This window comes from Caretta caretta, chromosome 2, assembly GCF_965140235.1.
Source record: "Caretta caretta isolate rCarCar2 chromosome 2, rCarCar1.hap1, whole genome shotgun sequence".
Classification (NCBI taxonomy): domain Eukaryota; kingdom Metazoa; phylum Chordata; order Testudines; family Cheloniidae; genus Caretta; species Caretta caretta.
This window is the reverse complement of record NC_134207.1, coordinates 56,383,723-56,401,764: the sequence shown is the minus strand read 5'-3', so window position 1 is coordinate 56,401,764 and position 18,042 is coordinate 56,383,723. Positions and strand designations below refer to the sequence as shown.

Genomic DNA, 18,042 nt, shown 5'->3' with positions numbered 1-18,042 from the left:
CCAGAAGGTCATCTAGTCCAACCCCCTGCTCGAAGCAGGACCAATTCCCAGTTAAATCATCCCAGCCAGGGCTTTGTCAAGCCTGACCTTAAAAACCTCTAAGGAAGGAGATTCTACCACCTCCCTAGGTAACGCATTCCAGTGTTTCACCACCCTCTTAGTGAAAAAGTTTTTCCCAATATCCAATCTAAACCTCCCCCACTGCAGCTTGAGACCATTACTCCTCGTTCTGTCATCTGCTACCATTGAGAATAGTCTAGAGCCATCCTCTTTGGAACCCCCTTTCAGGTAGTTGAAAGCAGCTATCAAATCCCCCCTCATTCTTCTCTTCTGCAGGCTAAACAATCCCAGCTCCCTCAGCCTCTCCTCATAACTCATGTGTTCCAGACCCCTAATCATTTTTGTTGCCCTTCGCTGGACTCTCTCCAATTTATCCACATCCTTCTTGAAGTGTGGGGCCCAAAACTGGACACAGTACTCCAGATGAGGCCTCACCAATGTCGAATAGAGGGGAACGATCACGTCCCTCGATCTGCTCGATATGCCCCTACTTATAATCCCAAAATGCCATTGGCCTTCTTGGCAACAAGGGCACACTGCTGACTCATATCCAGCTTCTCGTCCACTGTCACCCCTAGGTCCTTTTCCGCAGAACTGCTGCCTAGCCATTCGGTCCCTAGTCTGTAGCTGTGCATTGGGTTCTTCCATCCTAAGTGCAGGACCCTGCACTTATCCTTATTGAACCTCATCAGATTTCTTTTGGCCCAATCCTCCAATTTGTCTAGGTCCTTCTGTATCCTATCCCTCCCCTCCAGCGTATCTACCACTCCTCCCAGTTTAGTATCATCCGCAAATTTGCTGAGAGTGCAATCCACACCATCCTCCAGATCATTTATGAAGATATTGAACAAAACCGGCCCCAGGACCGACCCTTGGGGCACTCCACTTGATACCGGCTGCCAACTAGACATGGAGCCATTGATAACTACCCGTTGAGCCCGACAATCTAGCCAGCTTTCTACCCACCTTATAGTGCATTCTTCCAGCCCATACTTCCTTAACTTGCTGACAAGAATACTGTGGGAGACCGTGTCAAAAGCTTTGCTAAAGTCAAGAAACAATACATCCACTGCTTTCCCTTCATCCACAGAACCAGTAATCTCATCATAAAAGGCGATTAGATTAGTCAGGCATGACCTTCCCTTGGTGAATCCATGCTGGCTGTTCCTGATCACTTTCCTCTCATACAAGTGCTTCAGGATTGATTCTTTGAGGACCTGCTCCATGATTTTTCCAGGGACTGAGGTGAGGCTGACTGGCCTGTAGTTCCCAGGATCCTCCTTCTTCCCTTTTTTAAAGATTGGCACTACATTAGCCTTTTTCCAGTCATCCGGGACTTCCCCGGTTCGCCACGAGTTTTCAAAGATAATGGCCAATGGCTCTGCAATCACAGCCGCCAATTCCTTCAGCACTCTCGGATGCAACTCGTCCGGCCCCATGGACTTGTGCACGTCCAGCTTTTCTAAATAGTCCCTAACCACCTCTATCTCCACAGAGGGCTGGCCATCTCTTCCCCATTTTGCGATGCCCAGCGCAGCAGTCTGGGAGCTGACCTTGTTAGTGAAAACAGAGGCAAAAAAAGCATTGAGTACATTAGCTTTTTCCACATCCTCTGTCACTAGGTTGCCTCCCTCATTCAGTAAGGGATATAAGATCCATTATGGCCATTCTTATGTTCTTATGATTTAAAAGGCACGATTAAAAGAGCTAACTCTGTGTAGTGGAAAGATGACAGTCTACCCATTTTTGATGGGCAGATACAATAAGAAGGAAAAGAAGATATTTATAGTGGCATACACAGCTGTAACTAGGATCTATAGGTCAAAAAGAAGAGAGAAGATTTAGGCTTAAAGTCAGGTAAAACTTCCTGACTGCAAGGTCTAGTAGATATTTTCTCAAGGACAGGGAAGGAATCCTAGCACTTATGACATTTAAGTTTAGACAGGACCAAATGCATGTACGATAACCCTGCCTTGACAAAGTGGTAGACTAAGGACTTCTGACGCAAATCCCACTGAGTTCAATAGGAAAAAGTATCCTAGTGATTTCAGTGGGTTTTGGGATCTTCCCCTAGATTACTTGAAAGGTCTGTTCCATCATTAGTATCCTGATTCTGTTACAATAAACGCTACAGTTTGGGGGCCCAAATTTACCCTTAAAATGGGCATATGGGTATGTCTTATATCTTATGGGCATATTGATAAGAGTAATGGTTAAAGACAGCAAATGAGGTGGAGGTCGACACTAATATCCTCAATGGCTGTGAAGGCTGCTGTGAAGCAAGATCTCCAATTGTCTTGGTCTCCTTGCCATTTGATTAGGATCTTGTCTCATCAAAAATCTGTGGGGAAACTGGTGTGCAACAGTTCTTCATATTAAAATAATCCATGCACAGGTGTCTTTCATGGAACCACTATCTACCAGGACATACCTCAGGTCCTTTAGTAACCAGCTAATGGCGACGGGAGCAGGATTGTGATGTCTGGGAGCTCCAAGTCATAAACTGACATGGAGGCGGCAGTTACAAGATGGCCTTTAAACACTCGGATGAGGCAGGAGTGCGTTTTTGGCAGCTGTAACTGAATGAGCAGTCCTTTTTAGGATCCGCTCTGCTCACCCCACATGGGGACGGGGCTAGAAAATGTGCTCCAAACATAGCCTGGCTCACACCTCCCATTTGGATTACCATGTCCAGAAGAATCATCCTGTAGCGGTCAAAATCAGCAAAGTAATTTAATCTGACTTGGAATGTCACGACTCTCACGAACCAAAGTAATACTGATCATCCAGAGTGTCGTACCACAATTGTGGCCCAAGAACTAAAGTGATATGACATCAATATCGCTGCCCTGTGTGAAAGCCAACAAGCAGGAGTGGGACAGCTCAAGGAACAAGAAAGTGGATATACCTTCTTTGGGAAAGGAAAACCTGAAGCAGAATATCGAACTCACACAGAGTTGCATTTCGCATCAAAACTGAACTTGTCAACCAACTTAATGAGCTCCCTGTTGGAATCAATGAACATCTTATGATTCTTTGATTGAAACTCACAGTGAACCAATATGCTACTGTTATTAATGCGTATACCCTGGCACTTGATGATGATGCCAAAGAAGAATTCTGCACCAGCCTTGATCAAGTCCTCTCTGGTTTACCAGTGACAGATCGGGTCATCCTTCTTGGAAACTTTAATGCTAGAGTCAGATGGGAGTCGAAACTATGGAACAGAATGATTAGCAAGGAAGGTCAATTCAAATGGTATCCTTCTTCTGACCAAATGTACAGAATATGAACTTGTTGTCACTAACTCTGTGTTCCACCAGCAAAACAAATGCACGACATCATGGCAACATCCACAATCTAAGCACTGGCATTTGGTTGACAATGTCATTGTCTGGGCCCGGGATTGCAAAGATGTCCGTATTACTCAAGCTATGACTGGAGGCAATGACTGATGATTGCCTCATTGCTCGATCATGACCATCAGACTGGCCCCTAAATGATGGCTGCAATGGAAATGATGCAGACAGAAAAATCAACATAGAGGCACTCAAGGATCCAACAAAGTGTGACCTTTTCCGCCAATGCCTCAGTGAAAAACTGACAAATCTCAAAAAAAGACAACTAGAATGTTTCAGCAGCACCTGGGATGCCCTCAAATCTAGCATCCTCGGTGCTTCCAAAGATGTGCTAGGGTTCTCTACTATGAAACCTCTTGTGAACGTTGAAAATGATCGGGAGATAACAAATCTTTGTCAATCGGAAAAACAAGGCCTTTTGTGTCTGGCAGAACAACATCAAGTCTGTGCAAAAGAAGTCAGTTCACCAACAAGCAAAGGCAGAGGTCCAAAAAAGAATTTGCAACATGAAGAACAGTTGGTGGCTGGATAAATCGCATGAGCTTCAACTTCTCACTGAAACTCATGATATGCCTGGCTTCTTTAATGCCGTTAAAACTATATGTGGCCCATGTGTCTGGGAGTCAACCCTTCTGAGATCTAAGGATGAAGGGAAGTTGATCAAAGAAATGGAAGCTGTCAGTGCGTGCAGGAAGGAACACTTTGAAGATCTTCTCAATCAGGACTCTGCTGTTGATGACAGTGTCTTCATCTGCATCACACAACACCCAATCATGAACTCAGAATAAGTGTGGAGCTATTGGAATAAATGTGTGGAGCTATTAAGAAGATGAAGAACAACAAAGCATCTGGAGTCAATGGAATCCCTGCAGAAATTTATAAGCGTGGGGGAGAGGAACTCACCTCACAGCTACACACTCTTGTTCTGAAAATCTGGAACCATGAGAAAATCTCAGATGAATTTAGAGATGCTATGATTGTGATGATTTTCAAGAAAGGAGATTAATCTGACTGTGGAAATTATACAGCTATCTATCTGTTAGCAACTTCATGAAAGGTTCTTTCAAGACTTTTCCTGGAGCGTCGTCTTCCTCTTGCTGCAGACATTCTACCTGAATCTCAGTGTGGGTTTAGACCATCTAGAGGCACTATTGACATGATCTTCACTGCTCACCAGCTGCAGGAAAAATTTAGAGAACAGCACAGACCACTATACCTGGTGTTCATTTTCCTGACAAAAGCCTTTGATGCCCTTAACAGGGAAGCATTGTGGAAAATCTTTCTTAAGTATGGATGTCCACCAAAATTTGCACCATTCTTCATCTCCTTCATGTTGACATGCAAGTGGTGATCCACTGTAATGTATCTATTACATCTCCTTTTAGGGTTAATACAGGCATCAAGCAGGGCTGTGTCACTGCCTAAACACTCTTTTTTCCATCTTCCTTGCTGCAGTGCTTTGTTTGATCACTGATAAGTAGGGCTACGATTTTGTCATGGAAGTCACAGATTCTGTGTCTTCCAGAGATCTCTGTGATTTGAGCCCGCAGTGTCCCCCCATTCCTGTTGTGGCTGGGAACTGCAGGGCCCCAAGCTCCCAGCCAACATGGGTAGGGGAGCTTGGAGCCACCACGGGCAGTCAGGGTGCCCCTGGAGCTTGGAGCTGCTGCGGGCAGCCAGGATGCCCTGGAGGGGCATTGGGGGTGCCCCACAGCTGGGAACCACAGGTGGCGGGGATGCCTTGCAGCTCCCAGCCAGGCCCCCGGGGAACCCACAGCTCCCCATTTTGTCATGCACATTTTTAGTAAAAGTCATGGATAGGTCATGGGCTTCCATGATTTTTTCTTTATTGCCCATGACCTGTCCGTGATTTTTACTAAAAATATGTGTGAACTTAGCCTTACTGATAAGATCCTGGTAGGAGTGCAGCGAATCTACTGAATGGATGGCAGGCTGTTCAACGTTGGCCACTTCCAATCCAGACTCAAAACATCATCGACTTCAGCCGTTGAGCTTCAGCATGCGGATAATGCTGTACTGAGTGCTCACTCAGAAATAGATTTTCATCGATGTTTTTGCTGAAGTATCCCAGAAAATGGGACTGACACAAAACATTCAAAAGACAAAAGGCCTCCATCAGCAAGCTCCTGCTGCACAATTGCCAGCACCAGCAATACAGACCTACGATAACCCTCTAGAGAATGTTGCACACTTCCCGTATCTTGGAAGCAACCTCTCACAGACAGCTGGTATTGATTAAGAAATCCAGTACTGCCTCAAATGTGCTGAGCTTTTGGTTGTCTGAAAAAGAGGATGTTTCTGAAACTACCCGGTCAGAGATAGAAGTCAGGCAGCATTACTATGGTGCTTGAACTAAAAGAGGAGATACCTGCTCAACTTTGAAAAAAGCCTCTTCTAAAATTAATATTGCCTGGTTAGTGCAGTACAGACAGTACAAACATAGTAAGATGGTCTCTACTGGTGATGTGTATCAGAGAAAAGGTGAGTTTTCATATATGGTTGGAAGGAGAGGGAAACTTCCAAGCTTCTGTTTGCCTCTCAGCAATAAGCTTACTCCGACAATTGCTTCTAAAGGACACTGTGATAAACGGACCATAATTCATATATCAGTTTATTTTACTTTCTAAAACACTTTGGAATGGACAGAAATATTTTCCACTTAGTGGCATAGTGAATTGCTTCACATGCTGAACATAACCTATTTTACCAGCCTCATCATACATTTATGTTATTTCATCATACATTTATGTTATTTCTACAAAAGCTGATTATGAAAAAGGAGGAGAAAAACCCTTCATTTCAGATAAACTGTGGGACTCGGGGGGGAAACCCCTTATGCTGAAAGTGTGTTGGATAATACCCTTTTGGCTAAGAATTCTGCCTTCCACTATGCAAGAAATTTCACAAAACAGAAAATATAATTCAGCCAGAAAGTTGAAGTGAGCTTGTCAATTTCGTAGTTTCTCTTTCCTGCACCGCACAATGCTGCTGCAATTGTTTAAATGGGGGGAAAAGACATTTTTTAATACTGTGAAAATATTTCTATTACTTCATGGTTTTATAAGGAAGTTTTTTCTTACATAACCCTAATAGGGGACAAGCTATTTAAAGCTGCCTTTTTAATTGAAAAACAAGAAACTTAAAACAAAAATAGTTTTGGTGAGATTCTTTTCAGATACATGAAATAGCCACAAAATATATCTCAGGTCGTGCCTATCTTTTTTTCTCTTGAATCATAGGTGTGGGATGTAGAGCTGGAGAGATCTGCAGAATCCTGGGCTGAAACTTGTCTATGGGAACATGGACCTGCAAGCCTTCTTCCATCAATTGGGCAGAATTTGGGGGCACATTGGGGAAGGTAGTTTAAAATACCATTTTATCTCAAACAATTTTGAATCATAAGGAAATCTATTTCTTATTTAAAATCAGAGTGATGAAAGATACTTTTTTTTTCAGGGTTGTTCTATAGAGGCTATAATTTTATTAAACATTGTTGGTTTTTTATAGATACAGGCCTCCAACATTTCATGTCCAAGCATGGTATGATGAAGTGAGAGACTTCACCTACCCTTATCCTCAGGAATGCAATCCCTATTGTCCTTACAGATGTTCTGGTCCTGTTTGCACTCATTATACACAGGTATGTGTGTTTGGTTTACCACAAAGTTATTCCTGTTTTTCACAGTTGTAATCCCATGGTGCCTCAGGAGGACAGCATTAGAGAAATACCTGAAGGAAAATGTGGAAGCACTATGTTCCTATCATTCTTGGGAGCCAAAGTCTATGGTCCTTACTAACTTTTCACTCAGTCTCTACTCTTATCCATTCACTTTGGGTAAGGACTTAGAATTTAACTTATTGTTAAGTTTAAGGTTAGCCAAATATGTTCCACTGAAGGAGGTTTGGGTCTACAGAATTCATCACTGGCTGTAAATCAACACAATAGGTGGTATGGAGTGGGGTTATGCTGCATATCTCTGGACTTCCTGCAGCTTGGGGATGTACGGGTGAGAGAGTGAGAATTCCACCCTCTCAACCTATGCGAGGATTCCCCGCAAAGCCCAAGTTCTCTGGGATAATGGGGGCGCAGTTGTGTGAATTTCATCCACTACTTGCAAAATCCTCTTTTCAAGTCCACTTTGCAGATTGCATATTCTGGAGTTAGCCGGTTGACATCAAGGGGAGTTTCATGTGCAGTAGAAATTTATAGTGCAGAAAAGAAAGAAGAGATTTGTCCTATGAATAATCAGGAACAAACATCCTATAGGAAATAAACCACCTGCTTCCTGCAGCTTTCATTGGCTGGGAACACCGAACCGCGGTGACTGGGAACTGCGGGCGGCCGTGCCAGCAGATGGTCAGTGTAAACACTGTCTTGTGGCCCGCCAGTGGATTACTCTGATGGGCCCCGTGCGGCCTGGAGGCCGCAGGTTGCCCACCACTGGTGTAGAGTATGTATGTAGCTACCCACCACAGTGAAAAGCAGGCTGTGTCCACCCTAGTGTGTAGCTACACATGTCAGAGAGAGGCTCTAGCAGGAGAGGCAGAGAGGAAAGATTTTAGCAGCTCCCTGCTGCCAAAGCCCTTTATTGCAGTGATGATAAGAGCTTGTCCTGGCAGTGGGGAGCCTCCAGAGCCTGTCCCTGCTGTTGGAGTCTCTCTACAGCGGGAAAAGGCTCTGGCACTTTCTTGCAGTAGAGAAAGGCTCCAGGGAGCTGTTGGGGTCTTTCCCCATTGCCAGGATCATTCCCTGTGGTGGAGAAAAACTCCTGCAGCAGGGTGGCAGTGGGATGCCATCCTGCTAAAAATAGCAATGTAGATGGGAGAGGCACTGCTTGGGCATGTAGAGAGCCATGTAAGTTATACACCCACAGCATTCAAGCATGTCTTTAGTCACTTTAGCAAAGCCTCACTGTCTACAATGCTGTTTATTGTCTGGAGGGCCAAGGGAGCATGTAGTGTATGTACTCTATACTCCAGTGAAAGGAGTGTGCGGCATAGACATACCTTTAACGTGCTGGTGGTTCTGCACAGAATCGATCTGAGCCTTTAGGCTGGGATGGTGAAAGGGCCTAAGGGAATGAGATTTGCAACTCCTATTTAATTAAATGGGAGTCGGGCACCTAACTCCCTTCAGCACTTTTGAAAATTCCAGCCTTTGTTTTTTAGAATCTTTTAAAAATTCTGTAATGAGCGTTGTTTTAACAGCTGAATGAAGGAAATACAACTTTCCTTTCAACTGCAATGACACGAATTCCCTAATTGTTTAAAATCTGTGGTCTGTAGTAGACATGAGTATTTTCAGTGAATGAAGCCTTTTGTTAATAGTTTAATTACTCGTGTTAATTGCTTGCTTGTTAATTGCTAGCAATTATTGGCTATCATCTATCTACCTACCTAATTCTGAGTTTCTTCTGTGTTCTTACATTGTGTTCATAACTGTGATATGTAAGAGCCCAACTTCTCCCAGTTTAGCTTTTTTTTTGGTAAAGCCTTTATGCATCAACATAAAATTGTTCTTTGTAACAAGGGATATAACTGAATGGCCATATCATCAGCTGGTGAAAATCAGCATTACTCTATTGATGTCATTGGAACAACAGATTCATACTAGCCAGAGATCTGACCAACAGCAACCAATATACATCACCCTTGGTACTGAATGTTCAAATTTTAAATAATAGTTGAACTCCATGCATGAGTGTTTCCCTGTCCAAAAGTAGATGTGTATGAGAGAGAAACATTACTGCTTTTTTGTAATTTGATTTTTTTAGCTCAGTGTTTCATAGATATGTTTGTTTTGTATTAATCACTCATTTAATTTTCACATGTATTCTTGTTTCCTGTCATCTAGGTGGTATGGGCCACAAGTAGCAGGATAGGTTGTGCTATTAACTTGTGTCATAATATGAACATCTGGGGACAGATCTGGCCAAAAGCAGTCTACTTAGTGTGCAATTATTCTCCCAAGTAAGTATATACAGTAGGCTAACACTTAATGTAAAATTTATCCTGAAAGGGCAAAATACTGCATAATCCAGAAAATAATCCCAGAGAAAATCAAGCTAAATTTTCTATTTCTGAACAGCCACAAAAAGATACTTTGTTTCTAATGAAGCCATAACTGAATGAAGCAAAAACAGGCTGTTTGTTTTCTGGCCTTTCTTTTAGTGCTCTGGGGTTAGAGAGCTTTACTGTGGTTTGTTGTATCATTTTGTCTGGAAAATAAAGGTATCTCCCCATTATTATTTTAGCAGATGTATAACATTACCAAATAAGCAATAGATTTCTCATTTAGAGAGCCTACCTTGCTTAGGGTCAAATTGTACCTTCAGGTGACCGAAGTCCAGGACAGTGGGAATCCCGTTCAGTTATGGTGGAGGAATTTAGCTTAGGTAGTATACTAGTAACAGGGTCTCACCTGATCCAACACTGCACCATGCTACTGCCTCAATTTCCTCTTCATGAGTTTCTCAGTGACTGAACCCAGACTCTTGTAAGTCAAACACCCCTTTAGGGGGCTTGATTTATTATAACAACATCACAGTTCAAATGTCAATGTAAATAGAAACAAGTTTTTCCTCATTTTCTTTGACCACATGTTGAAATGATGTTAATATTATCAATGAATACATTTATGCATGTTTTAACTAATTAGCATTTTTCTTTTTAAGGGGCAACTGGTGGGGTCATGCTCCTTACAAACATGGCCGCCCTTGTTCTGCTTGTCCACCTAGTTTTGGAGGGGGCTGCAGAGAAAATCTTTGCTACAGGGGTATGTACCATTTCAACAAATGCAGCTGCAATTGGATTGTGTGGTTGGACATCATAAATATAACATTTTTCTTTCCTCTCTTTATTATGCTTCTAGACAGCGGAGATATAATTTTGTATACTTGTTGTATAATTTTGCTCAGGCAACTATTAAAGGCCTGATGTTGTGACAATCTGAGCCCTTTTTATGAAGAGTTAAGTGTGCTGAGTTTCCATTGACTTCAGTGATGGTTGAAGGTGCAGGATGCAACTGCATATTGTTTACATCACTTACTGATGTGTAAGGCTAAGATTTTTTTCACGGTTATTTTTAGTAAAAGTCACAAATAGGTCACAGGCAATGTACAAACATTCACAGAGCCTATACTTTACTACAAATAACCGGGGTCAGGGCTAGGTCGGGGGGGAGGAATGGAGTCCCATGAGGGGGCGACGGGGGACGACTAACAGGCCAAGCCCTGACTCCAATGGCCGCAGCGGTGGTGCAGCCATGGGGGGCACACAGCCCCTGCTCCAGAGCTGGCCCAGCTGCGGGACAGGGGTGCGCAGCCCCCACTGCAGTCCCTGCCAAGCGCCGTCCGGTGGGGGGGCACAGGGCCCTGGGAAGCTGCAAGAGGGTGTGTGGCCCTAGCTACAGGCCCTGGGAAGCCATGGGGCTGGGGTGCACGGCCTTGGCTGCAGTTCCACCAAGCCCGGGATGGCACAGGGCTGGGGTGCATGGCTCTGGCTGCAGCCCCTGGCCCTGGCTGCAGCCCCCCAGAGGAAGCAGTGCAGCTGGGGCTGCAGGGTCCTGGTTCCTACCAGCCCCAGTTCTGTGGGGCACACAGAAAGTCACTTATATTAATACTTTTGAAAAGTAAGATTACTGAATACAGTTCTTCAGCTGTTCATCTGGGTCACAGTTGAGTACCTAAATAAGGTACTTACGCTCAGATGTAAACACCTCTGAAATTTAGGATCCTGATTAACTTACCTAGAAAAGGGCCTAATTTCAGGTGGATATAGATTTAGAAGCCCAATTTCTTTAATCATAGCAAACTGCACTTAAAAGGTTTGTTAGGTAGCATTATGTGAAGAAATACCACTATTGGTCTATGGATTCCCTCATGACAGAGGGAAGTTACCGCAGTAGAAATATTGCCAGCACATTCACACGTAAAACTATGCTGTCAGTGCTACAAAGTGAGCCAAACATCTAAGTGAGACACCAATAAAGTATGTGGTATATGTTACCAAACATCAGCTATTCATCTAGCTGATGAATCCCATGAGTCAATGGAAGGATCAAGTTTTTCATTTTGTTCATCTTTTTAAAGTGTTCCATGAAAACAAAATATTAAAAGTATGAATATTCACAAAAGTTTCCACATTCATGTCAGTGCCGTTTACAAAAATGGACTAAAATCTGTTCTGAGAAGTTATTTGTCTCTATCATTCACTAAAACAGAGGGTTCAGACAGGCATTACTCCCCTCATGAGCCAGAGGAGGAAACCAACGAGATTGAACGGCAGCAATCCAAAGCACAGGATACGACATCACAAAGTCGGTCAAGGACCCATTCACCTGCAGGCTCTACAAGGAGCGATGATAGTGAGAGAAATGAAGTAATAAGCACACAACAAATGTGTAAGGAGTTTGCATTTTTTTATGTGCCATCTAATTTGAACCAAGTAGTACAAAAAGCATTCTAAGACATTTTAATGGAACTGGCTTTTTGTTATTTAGCTCAGATTGTTTCTTGTGAAGTAAGGCTAAGAGACCAGTGCAAAGGGACAACTTGCAATAGGTATGATACATTCTACAGTTTGCCTATCTCAGATTATTCTAAACTGTTGTTATAACAGTTGAAATAACTAAAATATTTCCCCTGTTGCAATCATAGGATCTCAAACTAATTTGTATTTTAAATCTCCAGGTATGAATGTCCTGCTGGCTGCTTGGATAGTAAGGGCAAAGTGATTGGAAGTGTTCATTATGAAATGGTAAACATATATACATATATATATATATTTTAAATTGAGTTTAGTATAGATATAATTAATGAAATTCTGTCTTTTTAATTTGGAATATTAGCTAAAATGTGTTATCAGCAAGAATGCATTCTGAAGAAGTCTATGCTCAGAAAAGTAAAAAGCCTACTGCAAATTGTTAAGGTAGCCTCAACCTGGTCTAGATTTGTTCCTGCACTTCTGAACATGTAATTTTTGGGTATATAATACCTCACATTTTTCCACACAAGCAGGATTTGTGTGTACAGATCATTTAGACAGCTGTAAATCTGTACAAACGCTGTTTAGGATTTTGTGGGTGCATATTTATAGGCTGCTTTTTGGAATATGGGTCTAGATGTATAAATTTAACCCTTAGTTTTAAATATCTGGTCCTCCAGCTTTATCCTGTTGCATATCATTGTTGGGCACTAAAACAAAAGGGAGGAAACAAGAGACACTATGAAAATGTCTGCTTTCATTCTCAGTAATGGGAAAATGACATTTTCTTCATGTGGGGTGGTGGCTGTCCCAACTACATTAAGCATAATAGGCATGCCTGTGGAGGCTCCAGCCCCCACCGGTAATACTACCTATGCCAAGTTTGGTAAGGGCTGGATTCAGGATCATGCTCCCACTGCTTTGCCTCACTTTGAGGGCACAAGCAGCCAAAAAGTGGTTTCACTGGCTACCTCTGTGTAGGGGAATCCCCAAGTGGTGAAGGCCTCATGTAGTGACTCACCACTCAACCTCCTAATCCCCAGAATAGGGAGTGTGGGCAGGAAAAAATGGTGGAGTGGCTGATCCCTGGCTTTTGGAATAGTTTGATGGGAATGAGAACTGCAAGGCTTAAGGCTGAGTAGCTTTAACAAATGCAAATATTGCATATTGGACACAATTGTAATGAAGAACTGCCTTTTCAAATTTAAAATACAATGGAAAATAATTGTTTCACCTGACACGGAAATGATTTTCTTGCTCCATTTTTTAGCAATCCAGCATTTGTAGAGCTGCCATACATTATGGTATCCTAGACAATGATGGTGGTTGGGTTGATATCACTAGGCAAGGAAGGAAAAACTATTTCATCAAATCTTATAGAAATGGCATTCAGTCAATTGGGTAAGTGTAAGATTACTGATACTTTGTGTGCTTACAACTAAAATGTGTGATGTTTCCAATATATTGCATTTTTTTTAACCTGAAATAAGTCACAATAATAGTTTTCCCATATAATTGTTTTAAACCTGAAGGATCTGAAAGCACTGTAAAAACGACACATACTGGAATACAGGTATCATTTCACCTACCCTGAAAGTGTAGCCATTCTTAAGAGCATACTGCAAAATGACAGAACAGATATGGGATAGGAAGTGACAAAAATGCTATATCAAATAGAAGAGGCAGGGAAAATGTATAATGGTTGTCCTTCGCAATTATGTCAGATAGTCAGACCTGAAGAAGAGCTCTGTGTAAATGCAAAGCTTGTCTCTCTTACCAACAGAAGCTGGCCCAATAAAATATATTACCTCACCCTCCCTTGTCTCTCAGATAGCTAAATTAGTATTTATGATTAAATTACCTCAATATTTGCAGCATTCATCTATTTCCGATACAAATGTAAAGATGTACCTACAAAGGAACAGTGCATACTGAAACTGAGTTAAGGCAGGTCTACACTACAGCCGGGATCTGAGATTGATCAACCGGTGGTCGATTTAGCGGGTCTAGTAAAGACCCACCAGATTGACTGCAGATAGCTCTTCAGTTGACCCCTGTACTCTACCTCTGATGAGAAGAATACAGTAAGTCGACGGGAGATTTTCTCCTGTCGACCACCCGCAGCGTAGACCCCGCGGTAACTCGACCTGATGTATGTCCACTCCAGCTAAGTTATTCACATAGCTGGAGTTGCGTAGCGTAGGTCAGCTTACCGTGGTAGTGTAGGCATAGCCTGAGTTAAAATGATCTGCTCATCCTGTGTAACACTGGTAATGTTTCTAAGGACTAACCATGGCAGTGTTGCCTAATTTTAGGAGATTAATAATATTGTTTATACAATGTGGGTTATAGGCTCACCAAATAATCTGATCAAAAGATAATAAGGTTCTTGTCCCTGAATCAGGCTACACAGCGTTTTCAAGGACCCTCGAGATGTATAACAAGGACACTCACACTGAGAACAAAATACATCCTTAAAGACTTTTATTGAGATAAAAGTAATCAAATAGTAATCAAATGGAAAATCATCAGAATTGCAAAGGCAATAATATTGTTTTAGAAGTACATGTGGTATTATATACCAGAAAGGTTTCTAGATTAATATACTCACACCCTTCCTTGATAACCTGGTGGTAAGAAACAAAGGACCAGCCTTGCCTCTTGCATGCTAAGAGAGTCCGATGGTTCAGGTTCCTCAATTCTCAAGTGTGTGGTGAATAACTTAGGAGAACCTAGAACTAAAAAGCTATAGAAAGACTATAGAAGCTAACTTAGAGTTTGACTCCACTAAGTAACTTAAGAACAAGAATTAAGAACTAACAATTAGGAATTAAGGAACAACTACGAACTAATGAACTAACTGAACAATGATGAAAAGCCCTTTAACATGGTGGGTTACCCTTCTTATAGAGCCTGAGCACTATGTGTCCTCCTTCCATGTCCAAACTGAATTTCCTCACCCACAAAGTATCAGGGTACATGTACGCTGTAGGCTGGCATGTTTGTACATATTATTGACATAAGCATACCTATTAATCACCATTAGCTCATTCTCACATCTGTTATTTCTGGCCGAACCAGTTATTTCAATGTTCTTTGGGTTGTACCTGCAAAGTTTGAAGAGGGTATGAACTTAGGTAGCCTCTAGCTATACCAGCTTGCTTGAGCAACCTCACTTATCTATATAAAAGGTCACAAACATATAAATCCTTTCTGCTTTAGCTCATCATCACCTAACTAGGCTAAAGGTCTCAAACATATGTATGCTAACTTGCCTTAACTCAACATACAGGATGTGGCCTGTAGTTTCTTTGAGCTACGGCCAAAAATACTCTAGTACAAATCTGTATAATAAAACAAATAATCAAACCCATAAGAAAACCTATATAAGCAAGCAAACAGGCTAGCCCTATAGGGCGACAGTAGGCAGAATATTGTATAATAATTAGCTAAACTGGAATTTTCCCGGGATACTGGAGCACATCCCTCTCTGCTCTTCTGAATAGTGCTATGGGATCTTTAATAACCATAAGAAATTGTATTTAGAAGTGAATCACACCTAGTACGTGCTCACATAAAACATGAAAGTACATCTATTTAAGTAAATGTTTAACCGTTTCCTTACGAGGCTAAGTATCTGCATGTGAAACTTCATGCAAATTTACAATTCTGTACTTGGCACAACTTTTTACATTTGCTAATGATGGGATAACTTAAAACACTCTGGAGGTTTGAGTCAGAAATGTGTGGCAAAGTTTGGATCCTTATCTGAAATCTTGCTGGAGTTATTGTATAGGAAAGCAGGTGCAAATACTTCTCAACTCGTATAAGAAAACAAACAAAAAATGTGGTCGGTGGGAATGGAGGGTATAGTCTGACAGGGCTCAGCTAGGGCGCAGCATCAGTACTAACTCTTTAGACTACCAAGAGGTTAGTGTTACTCCAGTGTTAGTATTAACAAAGTAAGGTTCATCCTAACATACGATAATTGTCGGTTGCTGTTTTTGTTCATGCCTATCTTGTATAAACGGGGATGTGGAGTGGATGGAGCCTGGGCTCTGACCCCAAAACAGGCCAGTGCGGTGCACACAGGCTGGTGCAGCTGAACCAGCACCCAGGCGAAATCGCAGTTTACTTTCCACTTAGTGCAAGGAGAAGCAGGGGTGAGACTGGGTCTGAGTTCTCATCCTGCTCTTGTGTGCTGCTCCTTACTCAGGCTGGATTGCCACGTGCAAATCTAATCATTTGTTTCTCAATGATGCAAACCTCAATGAAGATAAAACAGCATGTGATTAGCCAGAGGACATTACTTGCAGTGTGGACATTTGTAATACTGACCTCGCTCCCAATACTGGTATTTTTAACCATAAAAGATATTGAAAAGAAAAACCTGCAAACCATGACTGACTTTATGTAGCATGTGGGAATGTAATTTAATACTACTTTTACTACCTTGGTAAGGGAAAATGCAATAATGTCCAGCTATAATTCACATGCTTCTGTGTGTATAGAATAATGTGCAGTATTGATCACCACACTTGTTAAAAAGTACATCCAGGAATTAGAAAAGTCCAGAGGAGGGTTACAAATCTAAATTAGGGATTGGACAGAATGTCATGTGAGGAAAGGTTTTCTGAGGTAACTCCCGTTTGTGTGGCTCACTCTGTACTTTGCATCAGCCACACAGCATAAAGAGGACAGAAACTGGCTTCATCTTCCCAGGTGGAGATTATCCCAGTATGGAGGAACCTGCAGCAAGCATAGAGCCAACACAGCTGACTGTTACCACAATTTCCTTCAGCCTTGGGTGTGCAGGGAGGTGGCATGGTTGCAATTCACTTTGCCCAGGCAGTCTCCAGCTGGCCGAAGTCCCCTTGCATGCCATAGCCACATGGTATAAATTAGAGCAGACTCCAGGTCTGTCAATCTATGTTGGGGCTGGGGCCATTGGGGCTCGGGCCATAGCCATAGGAGCAATGAACAGCCCCCTTGTTGCTCTCTCTCTGCCATGCCCAGTGGTGATCAAGCTAGCATGTCAAAAAAAGAAGTGTTGCTGAGGCAGCAAGAGGAGTTCGCTGCCCCATGTCTGTATCTAGGGTCTTGGACAGGACCATACTTAGGGCAGGCAGCCCCTTCTGCCACTTCCACCACTACAGCTACACTTCTATTTTTAGTTCTCTAGCTCAATCAAAGCACCAGTGTGTCTATTTGAGCTGAAAATTATACCGTCCAGCTTGAATGTAGACACATCCTGAGTGTGTTAGATGGTCAAGATGAAGCTAGACTTGAAATCAGGACTATATTTTTCCATTTTTTTCCTCTATTAGCGTTCACCTTGACCAGCTAACACATGTTAAAACACAACTTGCCCTCTCTATGCCACCACCTTTATCCTAGTCTAGGTGTACCCTAAGGGAGCAAGGACCCACACCATTTAAAACTTTATATAATAGGTTAAAACCAACATCTTGTATTGCAACTGGAAGCAAATTGGAAGACAGTGGTGACTTCCGAGCCTCAGTTTCCTCCTCTGTAAATAGATATCATGAAAGGGTCTAACACATCCCTGTGTCTTAGGTTTGGTTGGGGTTTTTTGGAGAATAGTAGGTCAGAAAAATATTTGTTTGCAAAGAAATATTAATAGATTGGTAAAGTAGGCCATAGTGAGAATCTTGTGTATAAGATGTGCAATTAGCATCCAATAGGAATAAATAAATAAGCAGGAAAGCCATTCCAAGTACAGCATGTAGCCCAACTAGAACACATCACAGTAATCCATTCTGGAGCTGACTAAGAATTCATCTCCTCCTTTAGTAATTAAACTTACCAAAGTCAAACAAGGTCATTTACTTCTTGGTTAAGGGTGTTGTAAAAAACCCAAAGATTTTAGGACTTAGTAGCACACCTCTTGAGATGAAGAAGTAATGAAGAAAAGTACTGACCAGTTATTAGATAAAGGTTCAGAGACAGGAAAAGGAATTGACATTGCTGGTGACCATGTAATTATTAATAAAAAGAAAATTTGTATCCTTTTTGCTGCCCTGATTATGATACCAGTAACAATGTGAATGTAGAAACTGAATCTAAAAGCAGAAATGAATCTGAAAATGCACGTTCC

General features: G+C 42.1%; 1 protein-coding gene across 1 annotated transcript in view; it reads left to right on the top strand.

The window, feature by feature from the left end:
• The window catches only part of CRISPLD1 (cysteine rich secretory protein LCCL domain containing 1), a 66,143-nt gene that overhangs the window by 29,296 nt on the left and 18,805 nt on the right, over nt 1-18,042 (top strand). The window contains exons 3-10 of the mRNA XM_048840991.2: nt 6,680-6,798; nt 6,948-7,080; nt 9,295-9,410; nt 10,115-10,215; nt 11,662-11,841; nt 11,941-12,001; nt 12,131-12,197; nt 13,195-13,325. Of these exons, the coding sequence (XP_048696948.1) occupies nt 6,680-6,798; nt 6,948-7,080; nt 9,295-9,410; nt 10,115-10,215; nt 11,662-11,841; nt 11,941-12,001; nt 12,131-12,197; nt 13,195-13,325 (908 nt within the window). The remainder of the gene's footprint in view (nt 1-6,679; nt 6,799-6,947; nt 7,081-9,294; nt 9,411-10,114; nt 10,216-11,661; nt 11,842-11,940; nt 12,002-12,130; nt 12,198-13,194; nt 13,326-18,042) is intronic.